This window comes from Meriones unguiculatus, chromosome 8 (assembly GCF_030254825.1).
Source record: "Meriones unguiculatus strain TT.TT164.6M chromosome 8, Bangor_MerUng_6.1, whole genome shotgun sequence".
NCBI classification, from domain to species: Eukaryota; Metazoa; Chordata; class Mammalia; order Rodentia; family Muridae; genus Meriones; species Meriones unguiculatus.
In genome coordinates, this window is record NC_083356.1 from 52,823,410 (window position 1) to 52,848,548 (window position 25,139).

Sequence of the window (25,139 nt, forward strand, 5' to 3'; positions counted from 1 at the left end):
CTCCGCCCCTTCAATCTGATCCTAGTCTATCAGGTCTCATCAGGAGTGGCTGCATGCATTGTCTTCTTCTGTGGCCTGGTAAGGCTGCTCCCCTCTTAAGGGGAGGTGATCAAAGAGCAGGCCAATCAGTTCATGTCAGACACAGTCCCTGTCCCTATTACTATGGAACCCACTTGGAGACTGAACTTCCATAGTCTACCTCTGTGAAGGGGTTCCAGGCCATCTCTATGAGTGGTCCTTGGCTGGAGTATCAGTCTCAGAAAAGACCCCTGTGCCCAGACTTTTTGCCACACTTATAATCTATCTGACTATGAAAAACAAGGTTCTTTCTATAACTTGGCTATTGGGACTAGTGCTGCAAAGAGTCTGTAAATATCGTCTCTCCCAGATTCTGATTTCAGTTCTTTTGGCTAAGTACCTGGAAGCAAGTTTTCTGGTTCATGGGGTTCTCTATTTTGAGTGACTTGGAGAAGCTGTACACTCTTTTCCCTCCTAGCTACATTGTTTTGCCTTTGCAGAGTATACAAGATTCCTAATCTCTTCCCGTTTTTGCCAATGCTCCCCTTATTTTAGCATAATCCTGACAGTTATAAGGTAATTCTTGTAATTTTTATATGTAATTGTTGATCATTTTTACTTAAATGTCTTTCTTCATTTCATGTATTTTCAAATCTTGAGTCTAATATTCTGCTTTCAGTTGGCATCTAGATGTATAGCCTAAAATGGCCTCAAACTAGCTAACTTCCCACAATACCTTGGGGATAACAGGTATCTTTTAAATTAATATTAATACTCTATCTACAATCTGAATCATGTTATCATCTATAACTTATGATATAAAGCTAATTTCCCACACAGGTAAGTGAAATAATCTCTAACATTTTGAATCATAAAAGATAACTGTGTTGCTTGTATTCTCACTTTGGTTCACTTACAAATGGGATTAAGGTTAGGTTTGATTTGTTTTTCCATGATATATACTAATATCTCATACCTTCATTTTCTTTAAACCTGACTTACTGTTTCATTCATGTACCCTTAAAACATAATGTAATTCTGAGAGAAGTTACATATCTGCATAGCTTGTAAAAAGTAGGCATAATAATTCTGCTGAACATCTTTAACAAAACTGATGGACACGTATAAAGCAAAGGCTCAATCAAGAGAAAAATTTTCCATGGAGAAATCCACCTCTATGTCTCTGTCTGCCTTCCAAATATTTCCCAATTGATTTACAATGGATGGTATTTCCATTTCTGGTTAAGGAGTCCGGTTATCCAACTCGCCTTCATTATAAAGGACAAAGTATGAATTATATTGTCAGTTTTTAGTCAATACAAAAATGTAAAGCATACAAATCGAAGACAAGAAAGTGAGGTTTTGTGACAGCCAAATTTGATTCATGGCATTGTAGAAGTCAGCTGAAGAAGAGTAGATGTATACTACAAAATTAAATTTATGCCTATTGGTTTTAAATTCACATTTCATGATCAATAATTTCATAGAATTGGATATATAATTATTACAATAGAACATTAGATTTTATCTAATACTGGAAAAAACCAGGTAAAATATTTCTGTGACAGATTATCAGATAAGGCAGCAAAAATCTATAGAACTGGAACAAGCTGATCAATATCGCTCTCTTTATGCAATACAGTCTGCTTCCTGCTTCTATCCGTATTGCTTATTTAACTGCAATAAATGCAAACTTATGTGTATTTGAAAGATCTTAAAACATTTTTGACAAATTATCAAATATTTAATAGAAACGACAAACAAGAATCAGGGAGTGTTGTTAATATGTTTTTGTTTTTGTTGTTGTTGTTGTTGTTTAACTACCCAATGCATTTTTAAGAAAAAAAAACTGCAGTGTTAATTTCCGCTGGATCATTGTACTTTCACTCAATAGTAATGATTAAAGGTCTAATGGTTATACATACATATAGAAATATACGCATAGATGAAATGTATTCACTTGCTTGTTTGAGCTTTGTAGAATGTATGTTTCCACTAGACATACAATCATAATTATATAGAAGGAAAAAGATGAAGCCAAATACATATGCTTATATAATAGAAAAGTTAAAATAATAAGAACATGGTTATACATATAATAGTGCTCATTAGTTCTCACATCATCAGCTTATCTAGAATATATTGAAACAAGTTGAAATTTGATATAAACCTTTGCATGTTATAATTGGAATAAGCCTCCATTGTTTTAAAATATGAGTTAATGTAATTAGTCATATTAAATAATCAATTACAATTTTGTGTTGACTAAAATTCATTGACACATTTCACAAGTATTTATTTTTCAAGTATTTTCTCTTTTACCAAAGCTTTCCTCTAAGATGATTCTTTTCTTCCTAGTACAAAGAAGTTTTACTTGAAAATGTCACACGTGCTTGATAAACAAATACAATAATTCTCAGAGGATTAGGTTCATTGATAATATCAAGTGTAATCAGGTATATTAGAAATAATTTCTATGTAATATATAAATTTTCTCATTGTATCAAAAAGTATTTTATAATAATGCATGCAGAAAGATTCACTTATATATAGATGTTACAAAAGGGTAGTTCTGAAATTTTCCCTATAAAAATATTGCTTATAAAGTATCGCTATAAAATTATATTACTTTTCAAGTCAATTTATTCTATAGGTAATGAGAATGTTAAATAAAAAAAATAAAATAGCACAATTTTTAGCACAATTCGGAATGAGAATTAAGCATCTTCCCTAGAGTCCTCCTTGTCGTTTAGCTTCTTTAAGTCTATAGATTTTAGTATGTTTATCCTACATAATATGACTAATGTCTACTTAAATGTGAGTGTCTCTCTGCTTCTGGGATTCCTCACTCAGGATGATCTCTTCTAGTTCTATCCATTTGCCTACAGATATCATGATTTCCTTGTTTTCAATAGCTGAGTAGTATTCCATTGGGTAAATGTACCTCTGATGCTTAATTCTCATTCTGAAGGGAAAAGAGAATAGACACTAGAAGAGGTAGAAGAGCAGCAACAGGATGAAGCCTAAGACAGATGTCTTCTAAAAGACTCCACCCAGCAGAGGATTGAAGCAGATGTAGAGACTCACAGCCAAATTTTGGACAAAGAGCAGAGAGTCTTATTGAAGAAGGGGAATATAAAAGGACCCACAGGAGGGTACCTGAGCCGCACAATAAGACCAAAAAAGAAGAAAGAAAGAAAGAAAGAAAGAAAGAAAGAAAGAAAGAAAGAAAGAAAGAAAGAAAGAAAGAAAGAAAGAAAGAAAGAAAGAAAGAAAGAAAGAAAGAAAGAAAAAGAAAAGCAGGGCCCAGGAGCACCTGCAGAGATTGATGTATCAACCAAAAACCATGAATAGAGAGGACCTAGACTCCTGCTCAGATGTAGCCCATAGACAGCTCATATGGGTTCCCTAGTAACAGGTGAAGAGACAGTCTCTGACATGAACTCAGTTGCCTGCTCCTTGATCACTTCTCCCTGGTGGGGCGACCTAGCCAGCCCACAGAGGAAGAGGATCCAGGCAGTCCTGATGGAACCTGATAGGCTAGGATCAGACAGTAGGGAAGGAGGACTTCCTTGTCAGTGGACTAGAGAAGAGGGAAAGGGGAGAAAGATGGAGGGAGGGTGGGACTTGGAGGAGATGAGGCAGGGGCTACGACTGAGATTCAAAATGAATAAATTGCAAATAATAATAATGATGATGATGATGATGAAAAATACAGCCTGCTTCACTGTCTTAAATAAATAAATAGATAAATAGATAGATAAATAAAAAATGTTTTTTCCTTTGAAAGCAAACATTTGCCATAGGAAATTTATTTCTAACTTTTTGTAAACACCAGAGAGAAAACCTCATGATGTTAGAAAGAAAAAGTACAATACCTGACCAAGGAAAAGAAAGCAAATGCTGTTATTAAAACAACAACACAACAACAGAAAAGGGTAGAGCAGGTGGGCTAGCTAAGCTGAAAAAGCACTTGCCTTAAAAGCACTCAGAACTCAGTTTGATCCCCAGAATACAAGTATAAGTACCCAGTGTGTAGGCCTGTGTTTATATTCCCAGGACTAGAAAAGAAGCGCTAAGGGCTACATGAAGAAAGCGGATCTCTGGAGCTCACTGTCCTACCAGCTGACTGACTTGGTGAATGCCTGGCCAATGAGCAATAGAGACTCAAAATGAAAGTAGGTGATGCCTAAGGAATGACTCTTCCCCAGCTGTCTGGTTCTCTTATAGTCCATACAAGCACACAAACATGCACACGCATTTGCCTGTATATGTGAGCCTGATTAGAAAACACACACACAATATATATGTGTGTGTGTGTGTGTGCATGCCAAGAACTGTAAAGGTTTTTTTCTCATTTTTTCAATGTCCAATTTATTTTTCATTGCAGGAATTTTCCTTTCTCTTGTAAATTAGTTTCTATTTAAATTACTCTTCTCTAGTTATAACATTTTAAAAGGAAACTTACAATGACAGCAGAATAGGCATTTTTCAAAGATATCAATTTGAATATTATTATGTTTTTACTTTCAAATAAAAAATACAGACATTTTATAATTTTTAAAATATTTTGGGCATCATAAGGTTAAAACGTTATTGAATATCCATGTGAAGAATTTAGACATTTAGATAAAATATTTTACAACCCAGAGTGGTTCTGGTTACTACAAATAATAATATCAAAAAAGAATATACTAATTGGATCTTATAGAACATTAGAACAAAGACAAATGTTTCATAATCAAATATTGAACAATTTATATCTTAATACATTATAAATCAATCTACTATTTTCTGATGACATTTTAATATTTTGTATTAGCAGGAACAATTAAAAGCTTATTTGTATAAAATTCTTATTGTATCTAAGCTTTCTATGTATTGTGCTAAATTATGGAAGTACTCAGAAGATCCAACAGGTAATTAAAATTCATATAATAATAACAGAAAGAAGTAAAATTTATATTTTAAAATTTTAGAGTTCTATGCTTCAGTAAAGGGGAAATTAGTATTAAATAAAAATTACTAATTCCTAAATAATATATCTAATATCTAAAGTTATAATATTAAATAATTGTTTATAATAACAGTAATTATCAGACATTTCCACATTCTTAAGTCCCTAGGAGAAATAACATAAGTGCTGAAATGGTTATTTTCTTCATTGGTTGTTGTTTCTGTTAATTCAGAGGAAAAGAATGGTTGGTGCTAAAATGATTATAATTTTTCCTACTTACAAACGCAGAAGGTAACCAGTATGCATTCAGACTTTGAATAACTAAGGATAATAAAACAATAACATTCCTACAGAATAATTATTTCTGTGGGAATTTAACTGATTGCTTTTAGAACTCCTTTAATTCTGGAGGGGCAGCAGTATGGAGTTCTTTGGTCTTTCATTAAACACCCTCATTCTCTGCTGTGCTTTAAAATCTTACTCTAATTTGTTTATTAACTGAGAGAAAATGGAACAGTAGGGATTTACCACCTCTTTCCTTTCAAGTCAATTAGACCTCAAGGCAAATGCATATTCTCACGTAAGTATTAGCCTAATGTGAAAGCCGTCTTATTTTAGATAATTCTTCTTATTTAAATCATTAAGCTTTGAAAAGTTGACAAGAAATATACATTGTACCCTCAATTTACCTATGACCAGATATCCCAGTTGCGTTTTAGCACTTCCATACTGTTCTGAATTTACATGTATGTATGAACATAAATATAAAAATATTTATTTATTTTATATTTTTATCTATAGTTGATAATATTTATCATGTGCTTAACAAACTTCATGGATGAAGAATCAAGAGAGTATGTTCCTATTCAAAAAACATAATGCCAAACTTTTCTATTAATATCCATCCATTTATTTTTTTTCTTTTTGAAGTCTATTGCACATTTCTTCTGATGTCACTCACACAGATGTTGTATATGCATCAAATATTCTCCTGTGGCTGTGCTTTCCTTTGCTTAATATTCTCACATAATGGGTTCCTTTCATGAGCCAGAGTTAATATGGTAAGACTGGGTGTGATCCACACACCTATGGATACTTGTTTTTGACAAAGATGCCAAAACCATACATTGGAAAAATGATAGCATCTTCAACAAATGGTGCTGGTCTAACTGGATGTCTACACATAGAAAAATGCAAATATATCCATATTTATCATCCTGCACAAAACTAAAGTCCAAGTGATCAAAGTCCTCAACATACAACCAGATACACTAAATCTGTTAGAAAAAAAAAAGTGGGGAAGAGCTTTGAACTCATTGGCACAGGATATAACTTCCTGAAGAGAACACCAACAGGACAGGTTCTAAGATCAACAATCAATAAATGGGACTGCATGTAACTGAAAAGCTTTTGTAAAGCAAAGGACACTGTCATCAGAAATGGTGCCTACAGATTGGGAAAGGTTCTTCACCAACCCTACATCTGACAGAAGGCTAATATCCAGAATATATAAAGAATTCAAGAAGTTAAAAAGCAACAAATCAAATAATACAATTTAAAAATGGGTTACAGAGCTAAACAGAGAATTCTCAATTGAGGAATACCAAATGGCAGAGAAACACTTAAAGAAATACTCAACTTCCTTTGTTATCAGGGAAATGCAAATTAAAACTATCCTGAGATTTCACCTTACACCCATCAGAATGGCTAAGATAAAAAATTCAAGTGACAACACATGCTGGAGATGATGTGGAGACAGGGGAACCCTCCTCCTTTGCTGGTAGGAATGTGAACTTGTACAACCACTTTGGAAATCAATCAGGTGCTTTCTCAGAAAATTAGGAACACTGATACCTCAAGATCCACCTATACCACTCCTAGGCATCTATCCAAAATATATGCAAGTATGTAAGGACATTTCCTTAACCATGTTCTTAGCAGGTTTATTTGTAGTAGCCAGAATCTGGAAGCAACCTAGATGTCCCTCGACTGAGTAATAAATACAGAAATTGTGATACATTTACAAAATGGAATACTACTCAGCAATTAAAAACAAGGAATTCATGAAATTAGCATACAAATGGTGGGAAAAGATCACCCTGTGTGAGATATCCCAGAAGCGGAAAGATACACATAGTAAATACTCACTTATAAGTGGATATTAGACATATAATATAGGATGAAGATACTAAAATCTGTACAAGCTAAACAAGACAGAGGACTCTGGGTAGGATGATCAATCCTCATTCAGAAAGGTAAAGGGGATGGACATCGAAAGTGAAAAACCAGGGAACAGGAAAAGAACCTACCACAGAGGGCCTCTGAAAGCCTCTACCCTGCAGTGTGTCAAAGCAGATGCTGAGACTCATAGCCATACTTTGGGCAGAGTGCAGGGAATCTTATGAAAGAAGGGGGAGATAGAAAGACCTGGAGGAGATATGAGCTCTACAAGAAAAGCAAGAGAACTAAAAAATCTGGACACAGGGGTCTCTTCTGAGACTGATACTCCAACAAAGGACAATCCATGGAGATAACCTAGAACCCCTGCACAGCCCATGGCAGCTCAGTGTCCAACTGGGCTCCCTAGTAAGGTGAACAGGGACTGTCTCTGACAAGAACTCAGTGGCTGGCTCTTTGATCACCTCCCCCTGAGGGCAGAACAGTCTTACAAGGCCACAGAGGAAGACAATGCAGCCAGTACTGATGAAACCTGATAGGATAGGGTCAGATGGAAGGGAAGGCAAACTGCCCCTATCAGCGGCATACAGGAGGGGTTAGGGAGGAGAAGAGGGAGGGAAGGTAGGGTTGGGAGGGAAATTGGGAAGGGGTTACAGCCGGGATACAAAGTGAATAAATTGTAATTGATTTAAAAAAAAGAATAAAAAATAAGGCTGGGTTTGAATCATGCCAATAAAATTTCATGGTTACGGATATAAAATCTTTTCTGAAAATGTATAAATGTTTGTTATTATATGGATTGCAAGGGAGATGTTTGAGTTTCTGGGATAGTGACAGTTAAAAGAGAATACTCTGGTTGTCATTCATGCTTTGATTTATGAAAGTAGTCCAACAGGGGTTTAAGTCATGCTTTGCATCTTCAGTTACGGTAAATTTAAGACAGATTACTTAACAGCCCTAAATTTGCCACTAAATTGAAAACATGATAGCAGTTGGTTCATAGAGTTTTTTGAGGATTAAGAAAATTGTATGTGTAAGGTCTTTGGCTATTACTAGAAATGCTACTTTATCAGTACAATGAATCAATAATTAGGAGACCCTGGGTGTTCAACAAGATTATTATCAGAGTAGTTCAGGAAGGCTAGCTACATTTCTATATTATCAGGGATTGGTAAAATGTTACTTGAAATCTTCATTTTTTAGTTTGGAAAAAGGTGCATATAGAGATATTTGAAAAGGTAACAATATTCATTTTAAAAAGTCAGATGTTTAAATTTTAATATTTAAAATATGAACATATATATATTGCACATTATACTTGCTGGTGTTAATGCTTATTGAAAATCATTTAAAATCATGCTGTCATTTTCAGTTTCTCACTTGTGGGTCATATTGTTTTTATTGTTATATAACTTAAGTTGACACATTGCAACACAGTGTGAGCGTCCATGTTTTATGTGTGTGTTTGTGTATTAGACTGATAAGGTGAAGGAAGAAAGCTTGGTGGAGGATTACATTGATTATCTTATCATCGGTAACTTGTCTAACAATTGCTTATTTGGCTAACCAATATACCTACATATCCAGCTACCTACATTCTTATATATCCACATACTTGTCTACTAGAGACATAAAAAATAAATTTCATTAATGTCATCAAAACAAGCAAAAATTGATGGTTGTTCAGTTTGTGTATATGTAGCATATTACCAATTCTCCCAAATGACATGTAAAATATCACACCCAGAGTTCTGACATTGATGTAATTCACTAAACTTTCTGAGATTTTAACAGTTCCCCAGGCACGCATGTACTACACATATAGTAATTTTATGTTTATAGATTTCGGTGACTCTCACCATGTCAAGACTCAGACCACTTCCATTAAAAGAAACCATACAATACTTATATCCAGTTATCTTCCAACACTTCTCCATGCACTCTAACTTTGTCAGGAAATCAAGTATCAACTTCCACAAGTTAGTTCAAAATGATACATAACACAAACTAACAATACATAATTTGGTACTCTATTTGGATTTTTTACATGACCATTTTTAGGACATATAATTTTTTATTTGTGGATTTGCTCCCTGTTAATGCTGGGCTTCATTTCATATTATGGATTTACTACAACTTAACAACTTGGGGGATAAATACTTAAGGATACAGTTTCAGGGTTATAAAGCAAGGATTTGCTAAATTCTACAACAATCTGTAACGATCCTTTATGGAGGGCCTCATTCTAGTTTTATTTTTGTTGCTGTGATAAAAGAGTGAAATAAAGACAACTTAGAAGAAATGTTTCTTTTAGCTCACAACTGCATATTATAGTCCATCACTATGGAGAAGTCAAAGTGAATGGAAAGAGTCACATCACATCTTTAATCCTAAACAATTATTAAAAAAAACAAACAAACATGTAGGTATCCTCACTTGTTTGCTTTCTTAAAGTCAGCTGGAGTTTTCTGATCGATACAGTTTAAGGCCCCTGCCTAGAGAATGATATAAGCCACTATGGGTTATTCACCAACCCCTCACCTAAAACATGCCTATAGGCCAAATCTATATAATAATTCCTCACTGAGACTCTCAAGATGATTCTAGGGTTATCAAATTGAGAAAGCTAAGTATCACAAGACAATAGCAACCTTCAGCTCTCCCAGCAATGTGTGCATGATGATGCAGTTGTCCCTAAACTTTTGTTAGCATATAATGTACTCACATATGTAATTTATTTTATTTAATATTAGCAAGTTTAATACGACATCATAAAGTATTCAGTGTTTTTAATTTTCATTTTGTGAGTTAACAATGTTGAATATATTTTCACATAGCATTTGTTTCTTTCTCTTTCTCTCTTTCCTCCTGATATAAGTTGAATATCTTTCAAGCAAATATTTTCTCTCATTAGCATTGTTCTTTTCAATTACAATAATTTTAAGATAGTGGAATAATTGGTTTTGAACATAAACATGTCAAAACCCAGAATCGCCTGCAAAGAGAATCTCAGTTGAATAATTATCTAGATCTGCTTCAGCTGTTCCTGTAAGCATTTCTGTAGGAGGTTGCCTTCCTTGCTTTAATTGAGTTAAAAATGAAAGACTCAGCGTGAAGGTGGATGGCATCTTTTCATGGGCTGGACACTGAAGTGTGTGATAATATGAAGTTAGGAGAGGTAAGGAGTCAAGGATATGTCCACTCTCTCTCCTTTTTTGACTATGGATATAATGTGATTAGTTCCTTGAATTCCCAAAGTGATGGGCTGTATTCTAGAATTTTAAGCAACATAAACCCTTCCTCCCTTTGAGTTTTTTTATTCCTTTGTTTTTGTTTTTGTTTGTTCAGGGTATTTGCCACAGAAACAGGAATAAAGCCATAAAGAGAATGCGAAAACATATCGCGATATCTAATAATTAGTGACAAGGATGCTATGCTACATTTTAGAACAAGCTAACGCATAGATAATTCAAGAAATACAAAATAATTTATTGTGTAGGTTTTAAAAAAATATTTCAAGCAGTTTTTAAAGTCAGTTTCCTAAGAAAACATAGAGATGAGTAAAGTTTTAGAGATTAATCATTACAGTATGGAACTGTAAAAGCAATTTTAGTAATCTAATACTAATGTCTTTCTGCCTTTTGATAGGTTCAGTTGCAACTGCCTGTCGTGATCCAGGAGTTCCCATGAACGGGACACGGAATGGGGATGGGCGAGAGCCTGGGGATACCGTTGTCTTTCAGTGTGACCCTGGATACGAGCTTCAGGGACAGGAAAGAATTACCTGCATTCAGGTAGAAAATCGATACTTCTGGCAGCCCAGCCCACCAGTCTGTATAGGTATGATTTAAGAATAATTAAGATTTTATAAAATATACTGCAACAATTAAAAGTTGGTGTTGATGTTATTATGGACTGTATTCAAAAGAGGCTGTATATTTTCATGATTTCAGAGTAGTGTGCAGGCATTCAAACTGTACAAAATTATAAAGGGTGATTACTAACTTCTGTAGTTAAGACTCCATAATTTTATTATACTCTGAACATCTCGAAAACTTTTAAATGTTGTTAATCAAATCTATATAAATATTTTCAGCCTTTATTCACTGGATTTATCTATTATCCTTTCCTTTAAAACATAGAGTCACTGAGAACCTCTATGTAAAATGTGCTGTGTTGATTTAGTCTCTGTATGCTTATTTCTTCTAAGAAATTTATAGCAGCAGCTATTTTAAGCTTCAAAAGGTTGTCCTTCCATTCAAGTCAGGAATATCAAAAGAACATCAGGTTTTGTTTTGATGATCTGAAGAGTGTCCAGACCTCGTTCTATGCTTTCACTTGTCTGACTTCTGTTTTCATGCTTGTTCTCAAATCTCTAAATCACAGTCTAGAGATTCAAGATATAGTCCTTTTAGTACTAGATATGAACAAAGTAAAACATGCTCTGAAAAATGACCACTTTTTCAATACAAATATTAAGAAAAATCTCAAACTTAATTAAATTGTTTAATATTAATGCCTTTATGTCATGTATCACTGTAGATGTCATCCTCAATCTACAAGATATTTTCACTAAGCCAAGTTTATGGTTTCACTAAGAAGTTTTATAAATTTACATACTCACAATTTCATTGCACCATAAACAGCCCCAAGGAGGATTCTAAAATTTGCCCACTCACCATTGCATTTAAAGAAGTTGAGATAAGCAAATTCAGTAAGTCTAAATTAAAAACCTTATTTTAGTTCATATATACTCAGCTTATAAGTATATTTTCAATATAATTTCATAGTGATTTCCTTCTGAAGATCACATAGAATTAGAAAATGAGTTTTCAATGCCTTACTCAGAGGCAAACAAACTTGATTACTCTAGTTTGTTTTACTCCATGTTTAATACTTCATATTAAAGTTGCAAAGTCAAATTCATTTGTAGCATGATGTTTCGCACCCATTAGGAGAATTTGCCAATCAAATAAGAAAATTAGAAATTGTCTTCAACATTTTCAATGAAATTAAGACAAAAATTGTACTTTTACAACACATTTTCTGTAGTAGTCACTAACATCCAAAGGCCTAATTCTGCAGGTCATTTTGCAGGTAAAATAGTAGCACTGGATGTCTTTTGTAAATAATGAGGTGGATGTAAATAATGAATTAAGAGTATGGAAAAGGCTTGAATTGGAAACAAAATAATGACATAGGTTTTACTAGTTCAGATATGATACATTTATACAACTAACCTACTATAGCTATATTGTTCTATTGCTCTTTATACACTATTACAAATTTTACATTATCAAACATCAACTCACTTATATTTATAAAATCTGTATTAGTAAACTTAGGCGAGTAGAGTCATTTAAGAAAGTTTTCTGATGAAAGAGGTTCTTATCTCCTATCTGACCCTAGTCTATCAGGTCTCATCAGGATTTCCTACAATGTCTTTCTTTGTGACCTGGAAAGGCTTTGGACTAGGGGAGAGGCATAGGAGGAGAAGAGGGAAGGAGGTTGAGACTAGGAGGAGATGAAGGAGGGGACCACAGCTGGGACACAAAGTGAATAAAATTTTAATAAATAATAATAATAAATAAAATATAAAAGAAAGTTTTCTACATAAAAGAGGGAAAATGTTAACTACATTTGCTTAAGTCATGGATATACTTACTCACTACTTGGTTGGCATGTGACATTAAAATTAAGTTAGAACTCTATATTCTAACCGATAGAAATGTTATTGCATCTCATAAAAGAGTACCTATACAGAACAAGCAAGCCAACATTCAAGAAGGGAAGAGAAAGGGTGCATTGCCCTTCTCCCCTTCCGTGAACTGAGGTGCTATTGACACAGCTTCTTATAAAGCAGGAGACATTCCAAGTGTATTTTCCCAGTGGATAGGCCCATACCAATGAGGAGTACAATTTAGACTCCATTTTTTAATTTTTAATTTTTGTTTAGTTAAAGAAGAAATGAAATCAGTAAAGCATGGGGAAGTAAAAGTGAATCTGGGAGGAATTTAGGTAAAGAATAGAAGATAAACGTGATTAAAAAACATTTTTATATTTCTCAAAGTTTTAATAACAATGTTACACTTTTTAGAAAAAAAATAATGAAAATCCACAAAATTGTGGCTTATTGTCTGGCTTTATGTGATGAACATGACAGGATACCACTTAATAGGATTTCTAGGGCTATGACATTATATTAATATTGTGTTTTTATGGAGGATCCTAAAATGTTAAACAGAATTGTATGGAAACTAAAGGAAAATGCAACTCAAACTTTGATAAGTTTAAAGCGGTCTGGAGGGGCTGTTATAAAATTCCATTTATAAATCACAATAGGCTCTAGCTGACAGGACCTGGTTCTAAGGGGGAAGTTGAGCACTAACTCTTACTTATATGGAGCAGGGTGTGGAACATTTTTGTATAGATTATGGAACTGAGTATTATTTTTTTTTGGAAGGATAAGATAGCTTCAAGAGCAGATATGCATTAGAACTTCTCGGAGGAAGAAAATAACTTTTAAAAGAAGAATCTGAAAAATTGCTAAGGCTGCAGAAAGCTTGACCTCTGCCACTGATAAGAAAGAACTCCATGATTGGAAATACTATGCCAAAGATTAAACCCTGAGCTTTTTAGAAACTCCATAAGTGTATGTCTCAGACCCAGAGAATAAAGCATTTTACTTGCATGTGAAATAAAAAAAAAAAAAACAGTCTCATAGCAAGTACCAAACAGAAGGACGTCATCTTTAGAGAGTTAATAGAATTCATTCCAACAAAATTGACAGTGTGAAGATTACTTTGACATTGCCAGAGGGAAAGTAGCAGCACTCAATCTGAAGGTAAATAACAAAGACATTAGTGTGGGTGGGTTCCTGAGAAAGACAGTACATGAATAAAATTGAACTGGCAAAAAAATTAAGAAGATTGTAAAATAGATTTATAGCTGCTGCCTGTTTAACTGTCTCTCGCAAGATAATACACTGGGAACAAATCGTGCATGTCAGGATTCCAAAGAAGCAGACTGAAATTTAATTCATGAAAATCTCTGATTTTATTTTGGGTGCTTTATGAGTACACATGTAACATAATAAATTAATGGATTTCTAACTGCTATTTAAAATTGAAGCTATTTTAAAGTAACTATGTATTCATTGGCAGTCAAGGATTTATAAATGACACGGAGTTTTACTCTCTGGTTGGCTCTGTTAAATTTTCAGTAATACCCATAACAATGAAATACATAAGAAAAATGTTGATAATGTAAATAATGTAGTAAAAAGAGCTTAGGAGCCCTTATACCTAAAGAAAAGAAAAGGCTTGCTCAATATTTAGTAAGATTGTTAATATGCAAGCAATGAACTTTCTTATCTTTGTTCCTGAAGAATACATTCATTTGTGTATATATATATATATGTGTATATATATATGTGTATGTATACAAATTCAAACAACACATAGATAATTATTCCTAGTGGCAATTAAGAAAACTGAAACAAAATTGATTACTTTATATACAACATTACATATAATCCCATTCCAGAAAATTCTAAAGAGTCAAAAGCCTTATCATTCTATATTCTAATGCACAACATGTGCATATTTGCATTTGCAATTGTACACAGGAACATCTCTCATATTTGTTCTACATTCATTCATGATTTTAAAAGTCCTACAAACAAGCGAAGCTGTTATTTTCTACAGAGCATGGAACCACTCATTAGACTACACATTCATTCATGCAGTTGTTAACATTCTTTTCATAGTCAATACGAGGAACCATTAACATGTCAATAAATATTTGTACAAACATCACATGTGTCTGGAGAAAATAAACCAAAGTAAAATAAACAAACTTGATCTTACAATTTAGCTGTGGGTGATGACACATGAATGTGATGTTTATGAACTGAGACTATTAAGGAGAAGGAGGCAGCATGAGGTTACTATTATCAGGACAGCTGAGGCTAAGTCCAGCTCAACCAAGAAGAAAATTGAAATTTTCTAAACGTTCCTAAAGGTTGTGATACATTTTTAAATCATAGCTGAAACTACATAAACACAGGTGTGAAAAACATTTCAAGTAGAAGAAATTATGTGAACAGAAAGTACATAAAATTATAAGGTTTTCAGGACTGGCATGAAGGCCCAGTAGGTTAAGGAGCATGCTTTCTCAGTTTGGACCACCTAAGTATGAACCCCAGGACTCATATGCTAGAAAGAGTAAAACCAAATTCTGTCTGTGTATCCTCTGACATCACTGTGTCTTGATACAACACACAAATTAAGTAAACAACTATAATTTTAAAGAAATTTTTGTCGTATTTTGGATATAATTTACACATCTACAATGATGGCTGATGATATTGCAAAGGGTATAGAGGTCACATGAGGAAGGTGCACTACAGTAGGGACATTGTCGTTTAGGTGTTGAGAACTACCACAGACTTTGTGTTTCTCTGCTATGATTAGATATTTTTGCACAAAAGATAATTGTTGGAAACAGAAGTCAGTCATTTCTATAGTTCTAAAGAAAGATATGATTCAACCGAGGTCAAGAAATATCAAGTAAAGAAAATAAGATAAATTTAAGTGTGTTTATGAGATAGAATTTTGATATATGTTCTTGATAAATTGGATATGAAGATTCAGTGAAGAACATTAAGCTCCATGCTTAACTTAGAGACAAGGCAAAAATGGCATTTTGACTTGAGTGTTATGTAATTTTTGTATTATATGATTTATGTACTAATAGGCTACTAGGTAGAAGTAGCTGTAAATTCATGATTTATAATTCAGCAGAAATTATTGGCAGGGGGAGAGAGGAAAAGGAGTTTCCCATTAATGAAGAGAGAGATAAGTCATGAACTTAAACATGTCTAATAAAGAATACTGTAATAGAATAAAAAAATACTAGGTAAAAATTGCTACATAAGCAAATTAGGCTACAAAATGAAATGGAAATTTTCGTGACAGAACTGAAGTCTATGCAAAGTCATGTGAAGAAATTGGACATCAAATGCTAGAAACTAGCACATCATATGTAAGGTGAGATCAACAAGTTAGAAGGACTGACTATGAAGAGAAGAGAAAATGCAGTAGTATCATAGATACATGTAAACTTAAAAGACATTAAGGTTGAGCTGACAGTAGCTTGTCTTGGAGCTGAAATGATTTGTAGACAGAATACTTGAGAAGATAGTTGTCCAAAGCAAAGACCAGATAAATACATCTGGATATCCAAGTACAAAAGGTAATTATGTCTCTCTGACACAAATACTCAAAAATAGAATACTAAATCTTAAGAGTACTTGTCTAATGGTTTATACTTGGGCAAACATTTTTGGCCAGATAAATACAACTTCCAGTTACAAAAAAATGTAATTAGACTTCCTTTTTCCAACAGGATTTCGTGACATAAACTTTTATTTAAAAAATATTGTTGTACAGATACAGATAGCAGAGAATACTGAGATACATTGAATAGGACTATTATAACAAGGTGCACACTCTTGGTCTGGCCTTGCATGTATTGCAAGAGTGGGGAAAGAGAAAATTCTCTTTGGCAGAGAAGAATCACCAAAAACATAAAAAAATAAAAAAGAGCACATGAAATGTATGGTATAATTAAATAGCCCGGAGCACGTTATACTCTGACTCCAGCTTCTTCTCAGAAATATTGTATGCTGAGGCAGTGCAACATTTGCAAAGCCGGAGAAGGGGTAAAATTCAAAAGCCTAAATTTAAAGGGGAAGCTTAATAAATTTTGGTTAACTATATTTTTATTCAGACTGATAAACGAGGGAGATGAAAAACTGATCCTTGAAGGTAGAATGGGGCTTTGCAGCATCTGTTTTTGGTTTATTCATTCTTAAACAAAAGGTAGGTGTAGGAAGATTATCAGTGTCATAAGGGAGTGTAAACTAAGTCTTATGATAAAGTCTAGTTTCTTATACTAATTTCTTTCCTTGATCAGTAACAATAACAAAAAAGAATATTGAAATTACTTAAACATCATGTAAAATTAGACATCTCCAAGAAAGCAATGGGAGGGAAAAAAAATCCCTTATAAAGCTACACTTCAATTTTAGAAAAGAAGACTTCAAAGGAAACTGCAAATAAACAAGGACTCTGGATTAGAGAATAGGTTCATGTCAAGCCGATGGTGTTTACTTTTCCAGGAGGATATTTTATTCCCAGATTTGGCAGTGACTTGAGTTTGATGTGTTCCATCCTATTTAAGAGCATATACCCAAAATGCCAGTAAAATATATAAGGAGTAAAAAAGCCATGTGGACACATTATAAACAAACAGACATTCTAAATATCTAGAAATCACCATCAATATACAAGGGCAGTGGCATGGATAAGCACAGTGATTGACATAAAAATATTCAATTCTATTGATCTTTGCCTAGCCAGAAGAGAATTTTCTTTTTCTTCCAATCTCAAAGTTTTGCTGTCAAGAGGATCTGTTTAGCTTTTTGCTGAATTGTAAACCTTATCGAGGAAAGCAACATTTTAAAAGTCAGACAAGAATGCTGATTATGTAAATTTAAAATCCAAGAATCCTCATCTCTTCTCTGCTTTCCTACCACTGAGGGAACCTGTTACTTTTTGATTCCTTAGAGCCTTTGAACCTAACTGGAAACTATTTGTGCCTCTCCACTGACGAATTGCAGGAAGTTATATCAAGGTCAACAATACAATCTGTAATAATTGCCTATTTTTATCAATCAAGGAACTGGATTTTAGGAAAAGGCTTCTAGTCCCATTCAGATTGTTGAAACACCATCTCACATCGTAGATTATCACTCATTCTGACTCAACTATTATTTAAAGCCTCTTCTATAAGTATAAAAATGATATAAGGGAAGCTGTGGAAATTTTTCAAAAATTATCATCCTTTCTATTGGTTATCATTATTATTTTTCTGTTATTTTTGAGAAAGGGTAAGACTGTGTAAGTCAAACTGACTTAGATTCACGTTCTTCTTCATTAACCTGCCACATCCTGGATTTGAATGATTTATTATTTGAGGTTTTGTTTCACTTTGCTTCCAAATATTTTAGTAAGTTTAGATCTTTTTTCTAGTAACCATGAGGAAAACATTTTTTAATCCCTCTTATGATTTTCAGTTTCCTTGACACAAAATAGTAGAACACGACTATTGTTTTTTTTAGATTGTTTTGGAAGCCAGTAAAACAGTTAAATTATCGTGTGTGTGTGGGGGGGGGTGCATGTGTGTTTCATGTTCTATATTTTAATGGTTTCTTTGAAAGATGTGCAGTATCCCAGCATCCTGTGCTGTAAAAGTGAAGTGTGTGCAGTCTCACATACCCTCAAAGAACTGTCTTCAAATATTGATAGCTAATGGATTTTATTAATCTCTTAAGGTATTTTGTTTGCTTGTTTAAATTAAAGCACCTTGTGGAGGCAATTTAACAGGATCTTCAGGCTTTATCCTTTCGCCAAACTTCCCTCATCCGTATCCGCACAGCAGGGACTGTGACTGGACTATCAGCGTCAATGCAGACTATGTTATCTCCTTAGCATTTATCAGGTGAGTTCTTACACCTTTCCATGTATACAAGCTTTTCTGATTAGTTTCCTTTGTCCTTTGTCCTAGGTAAGTATTTATTTCTTTTAAGAATTAACACCAAAGGTTTGGTCATGAGTCTTTGCTTTGAAAACACTGCTAGTTAGAGTCTTTCAGATGCGCTCAGTAGACTCCTGTCATACGTTCAATGCACATCCCATCTGTCTTTCTAAATGAGGATTGATCATCTTACCCCATGTCCACTCAATTGATTATCTTTTTTAGGTGTATAGATTTCATTATGTTTATCATATCTTATAGATCTATATAAGTGAGTATATCCCATGTTTGTCTTTCTCCTTCTGGGATATTTCACTCAGAATGATCTTTTCTAGATCCCACCATTTGCCTGCAAATTTCATGATTTCCTCCTTTTTGATTGCTGAGTAGTATTCCATTGTATAAAAATACCACAATTTCTGTACCCATTCCACCGTTGACTCATGACCAAACCTTTGGCAGAGTACAGGGAATCATAAGAAAGAAGGGGAGTTAGTCTGATGGGGAAAGGATAGGAGCTCCACAAGGACCAAATTTATATCTGGGCACAGGGTCTTTTCTGAGACTGACATTCAACCAAGGACCATGTATGGATATAACCTAGAACCTCCACTCAGATGTAGCCTGTGGTAGCTCAGTAACCAATTGGTTTCCCAAAGTGAGGGGAACAGGGACTATTTCTAACAGGAACTCAATGACTGGCTCTTTGGTCTCCCCACCCCCGAAGGGAGGAGCAGTCCTGTTAGGCCACAGAGGAAGACTTTGCAGCCAGTCCTGAAGATACCTGATAAAACAGGATCAGATGAATGGGGAGGAGGTCCCCCCTATCAGTGGACTTGGAAAGGGGCACGGTGGAGATGAGGGAGGGAGGGAGGGACTGGGAGGGAATGAGGGATCGGGACATGGCTGGGATACAGAGTTAATAAAATGTAACTGATAAAAAATAAATAAATAAATAAATAAATAAATAAATGCTCAAAAAAAAAAAAGAATTAACACCAACACGTAACACTTTACTGTGGATGATTTAAAACCTTCCTTCAGAGAGAGCAGTTCTGCAGCGGGGAGAATCCTCACTAGATATCTTGGAGTGGGAAAGGTCCAGAGATCTATTAAATCACAAACTTTGATTCCTATTATTTACAATTTCTCTCTGTACTTAGTGCCACAGGTTCCAAAAATCAACTGCTTATCTTATAATAAAAGATTGAGGCATCAGCAATTCAATGTGTTTTGTCTCATATTTTCTGCCACAAAACTCCCCTTCAGCCATCTGTGCTACTGAATTTAAGAGACTTTCTCTTCACTTTCCATTTTAGTATCTCAGTTAATGACTTTCCTTTTTGTTGCCTCATTAAGTCATGACTAGGTCTTTCAGCAGATCTTGCTGGGCACCAAGAGGGTTTACACAGGTGGGCTCCCAAGTTCACAGTATTGTCCTACGGACGGGAGACTGTTGCCTGCCAACTAAGGCAACTGGGTTGAAGCTCTGTCATTTTTGTTTTATTTGAAAAAATGTTTTCCTCTCACACAGCCAATATTTGTGATAACAAAGTGTAACTGCTATAAATTTAAGATTTGGGGAGGGAGAGGCTGAAAGTTTAGACCAGAGACAGAGAAACTTAGCAACGTGGACACAACTATGGATTTAGTCCCTCGCACCCCAAGAAGAACAAAGATAAAAGGTTTCAGATGGGAAGGGAGGTGGCTATATGTTCGCACTGTTTAAAATGCTAGAGTCTTCTGAAATGTCTTTGTCATGTTCACAAACATTTCTGTAACCAGTAAATTTATTCTCAGTAGAACAGCTTTTCTTTACATCACCTATACTTTAAAGATAGTTGCTATTTGTGGAAACCCAAACATAAAAAATTTTCTAATCTGTTGAGGCCAATTTCAAAAACAGGTAATATAAAATCATGAAAATTAGAAAAATATGGAATTTCTGTTTTTATAATTCATAGTGCTCAATTGATATTTGTTGATGCCAAAACAATAATGAGATTGTTGGTTACTTTGGTACATTATTGTGAGGACTTCCTTGGTAAATGCAATTATTTTCCCCGTTTTATGCTATTGGAAGAATTGCACTTTAAGACAGTAGAAATTATCAAGAGTTTTTTGAAACAGAGCTTTGTTTCTCATAAATTGAGTTAGCTAATAAATTGGGAATAAAAGGCTATAGTGCAGGAAGCATAGGACAGAAATTTAATTTCTAATTATGTCATTTTTTTATGTGACATTAAGTAGAACATTGACTTTGAAGAGTTTCAGTATATTCACTGGCAAAATAAAACTGTAACTTCTAGGTTATATCCATGCAGGGTCCTTGGTTGGAGAATCAGTCTCAGAAAAGACCCCTGTGCCCAGATATATTTGGTCCTTGTGGAGCTCCTGTCCTCTCCAGGTCTTAGTAACTCCCCCTTCTTTCATATGATTACTTGCACTCTGCCCAAAGTTTGGTTATGAGTTTCAGCATCTGCTTTGATACACTGCTAGATATAGTCTTTCAGAGGCCCTCAATGGTAGGCTCGGACGTAGCCCATGGCAGCTCAGTGTCCAAGTGGGTTTCCTAGTAAGGGGAACAGGGACTGTCTCTGACATGAACTCAGTGGCTAGCTCTTTGAATCCACGCCCCTCCCCGAGGGAGGAGCAGCCTAGCTATGATACAGAGGAGGACATTGCAGCCAGTCCTGAAGAGACCTGATAAGCTAGGGTCAGATGGAAGGGGAGGAGGACCTCCGCTATCAGTGGACTTAGAGAGGCGCATGGAGGAGAGAAAGGAGGTTCAGATGGGGTGGGAATGAGAGAGGAGGCTACAGCTGGGATACAAAGTAAATAAACTGTAATTAATATAAAAAATAAAAATTAATGAAAAAAAACTATAACTTCTTCTTTATTTCACAGGAATAGTATGACCAAATTAATTCTTATGAAAAATACCATATTTGTATAAGTCTACCATCCTCCTAGTGTTTATATAAAAGGAATCATTGCAGACAAGAGCCTAAAATTTTCAAAAGAATTTTTTTCCATTTCTTCTTCAGTGTTAGTATTCACTTAAGACAAAGCTAGAAATTCAATGAAATATCCAGTACTCACCTTTTAAACTGCAGTTTTTAGCATTCCAAGCACAGGAACTAATGCCATGTTCTTTGCAAAGCACTTGTTTACATCGAGCCTCTGGCAGTGAGATATACAAGACAAAATCAAATTTTCTCAACAAAAGAGGAAATTCATTAGGAGTATAGATTTTAGTATGATTATCTATATTACATGTCTAATATCTGCTAATAAGTGAGTGTATACCATACGTGTCTTACTGCTTCTGGGTTACTTCACTCAGGATGATCTTTTCTAGTTCCATCCATTTTCCTGCAAATTTCATTATTTCCTTGTTTTTAATTGCTGAGTAATATTCTACTGTGTAAGGGAAGATGCTCAATCCACATTCAGAAGGGCAAACTAGATAGACTCTGGAAGGAGGAGAAGACAGGGAACAGGACAGGAACCTACCGCAGAGGGCCTCTGAAAGATGTGGCTACAGAAGCAGATGCTGAGACTCAGCCAAACTTTGAGCAGAGTGGAAGGAACCTTATAAAAGAGGGAGATAGAAAGACCTGGAGTGGACAGGAACTCCACAAGGAGACCAACAGAGCCAAAAATCTGGGCTCAGGGGACCTTGCAGAGACCAATACCCCAACCAAGAACCATGCATGGAGAGGACCTAGAGCCCCTGCTCAGATGAAGCTCATAGACTCAGTCTCCAAGTGGGTTACCTCGTGAGGGGAGCAAGGACTGTCTCTGACATGAACTCAGTGCCAGTTCTTTGATCACCTCCCCCTGTAGGTGTAGTCTAGCCAGGCCAAAGAGGAAGACAATGCAAGTAGTCCTGATGAGATCTGATAGGTCAGCTAGAAGGGGAGGAGGACCACCCCTGTCAGTGGACTAGGGAAGGGACATTAGAGGAGAAGAGGGAGGGGGTGGAGAGAAGGGACATTAAAGGAGAAGAGGGAGGGGGGTGGAACTGGGCAGAGAGGAGGGAGCGGGCTACAGCCAGGATACAAAGTGAATAAATTGTAATAAATAATAAATTATAAAAAAAGAAAGAGGAAATTCAGACAGCTGTGTTCCATAAGGGCCAATGAAATCAGCCCTCTCCTGACTTCTGCTGTTAAATATCAATAGTTACCAAAATACAGACATCTGTTCCATTGAAGGAATTTAAAATCAATTAATTAAACTTGGCAAGCTGCTGATTAAATTACAATTTGTTTATTTGTTTATAGCCAGGCATGCTGGTCCACACCTTTAATCTCAGCATTCAGGCAGGCAAAGAAAGGTGGATGGATCCCTGTGAGTTTGAGGCCAACTTGGTCTACAAAAAGGATTCTGGAGAGTCAAGGCCACACAAAGAAACCCTGTCTCAAAAACACAGAAACAACAATAGCCACAAAAGAAACTTTTAATAATAATAATCTTACATAGCAGAAGGTTAATAATATATTCACCATCCCATATTTCTCCCTGACCATTTATAAAGTGATTAGTACTGGAAACCGTTAAAGGTAAAAAAAAAAAAAAAAAAAAAAAGGTAAAAAAGAATTACAGAAATTTGATTTGACATGTTTACATTCTGTATATTTAAAATATCTTAAATAGAATATCATAAAGTTACAGTTTTCTTAATATAAATAAGCTTTCTTGATTTCACTTGCTGTTATGAACTAATTGACTTTCTTTAATGGCCTATGTAGGTTCATATTTTTTGTCTTTATTTTTCTTTTTCATAACTAATTTTTTTTAATTACAATTTATTCACTTTGTATCCCAGCTGTAGCTCCCTCCCTCATCTCCTCCCAATCCCACCCTTCTTGCTGGGTTCCTTCCCCTACACCCCAGTCCACTGATAGTGGAGGTCCTCCTCCCCTTCCATCTGACCCTAGACTATCAGATCTCATCAGGACTGGCTGCACTGTCTTCCTCTGTGGCCTAGTAAGGCTGTTCCTCTGCTCAGGGGGAGGTGATCAAAGAGTCAGCCACTGAGTTCATGTCAGAGACAGTCCCTGTTCCCCTTATTAGGGAACTCCCTTGGACACTGAGCTGCCTTGGGCTACATTTGTTCAAGGGTTCTAGGTTATCTCCGTTCATGGTCCTTCGTTATTGCACTAGTAGTAGATAAATAGATTACTTATCTCATAAATATGTGAAAACCATTTTCATTATGAGATAATTCTCGTGCTTTTTAACGTACTAGACAGTTTCCTATGTAAGATATTTTAATACATATAATGTGGGTTTGAATCATCTACAGTGTAAAAGTCATTTTACCATTATCTCAATGAAAGTCTATAAATATTATTTCCTTTGCATTATTCTAATATAAAAAAGATACATATACTTATTATAATCAACAATGATGCGTAAGAGAGAATGAGGTAGATTACTGAAAAATTTAAAACTATTTTTGTTCATCTTTTGTTTTATTATTATACTCAATATGTTTTAAAGTGCTCGTAAAAAATAAAAATAAAAAGTGATTGTGTTCTCATGAATAACAATGAAAAAGTTATTCCTTTATCATATAAAATACACGGTAAATTAAAAACATATATATTATATTTCACTTTACTGATATAAAGTTCCTTATAAAATAATATAATATGTATGTTAGAAACTGAAGAAAGAGTGCTCAAATATTCAACATATTCCCAAAGGCCACACCATCTCCTCAGTTAATCCACCTTACATTGTCTTGGGTTCCTCTTAGGTAGCTGTCAACATGAGCCTTCTAAATATTAAGATGACATTCTGTTTCCCACTGCTGTTATACTACTCGTGTCCAGTAGGTTTGTTTGAAGGCAAAGTCTACGTCATACCTATTTGTCAGTCTACTCTTCTTTGACTCCACATTTACTTTGTAAATACCCTTTTAGTAACACCCGCCCTTCTCTCTTAGTTTTAGCATAGAACCAAACTACGACTTCCTCTATATATATGATGGACCTGACAGTAACAGTCCATTGATTGGAAGTTTTCAAGACAGCAAGTTACCAGAAAGAATAGAAAGCAGCTCAAATACTATGCACTTGGCTTTTCGGAGCGATGGATCTGTCAGTTACACTGGATTTCATCTAGAATATAAAGGTGAGTGTGCGCGTTCAGTGTTAGCATCCTGATTAGCCGGGAATTATGCTTACAGAGTAATAATTTTGTGCTGGATGTTGTTAGCTTTAGTTGCATGTACTTGTAAATATGAATTGTGTATAGCTTAATCTAACAAAAGAGCTCTCAATGTAATTTCCCATCAGTAAAATGGAAATTAGCATTTCTCTAATTACTTATCAAAGATATGTAAGTAGCAAGCAGATTACTAATTGGTACA

At 34.9% G+C, this 25,139-nt stretch overlaps 1 protein-coding gene across 1 annotated transcript in view; it reads left to right on the forward strand.

The window, feature by feature from the left end:
- Csmd3 (CUB and Sushi multiple domains 3) overlaps positions 1 to 25,139 on the forward strand; it is a 1,323,831-nt gene that overhangs the window by 1,000,819 nt on the left and 297,873 nt on the right. Inside the window, exons 28-30 of the mRNA XM_060389430.1 lie at positions 10,802 to 10,993; positions 18,580 to 18,718; positions 24,714 to 24,901. Of these exons, the coding sequence (XP_060245413.1) occupies positions 10,802 to 10,993; positions 18,580 to 18,718; positions 24,714 to 24,901 (519 nt within the window). The remainder of the gene's footprint in view (positions 1 to 10,801; positions 10,994 to 18,579; positions 18,719 to 24,713; positions 24,902 to 25,139) is intronic.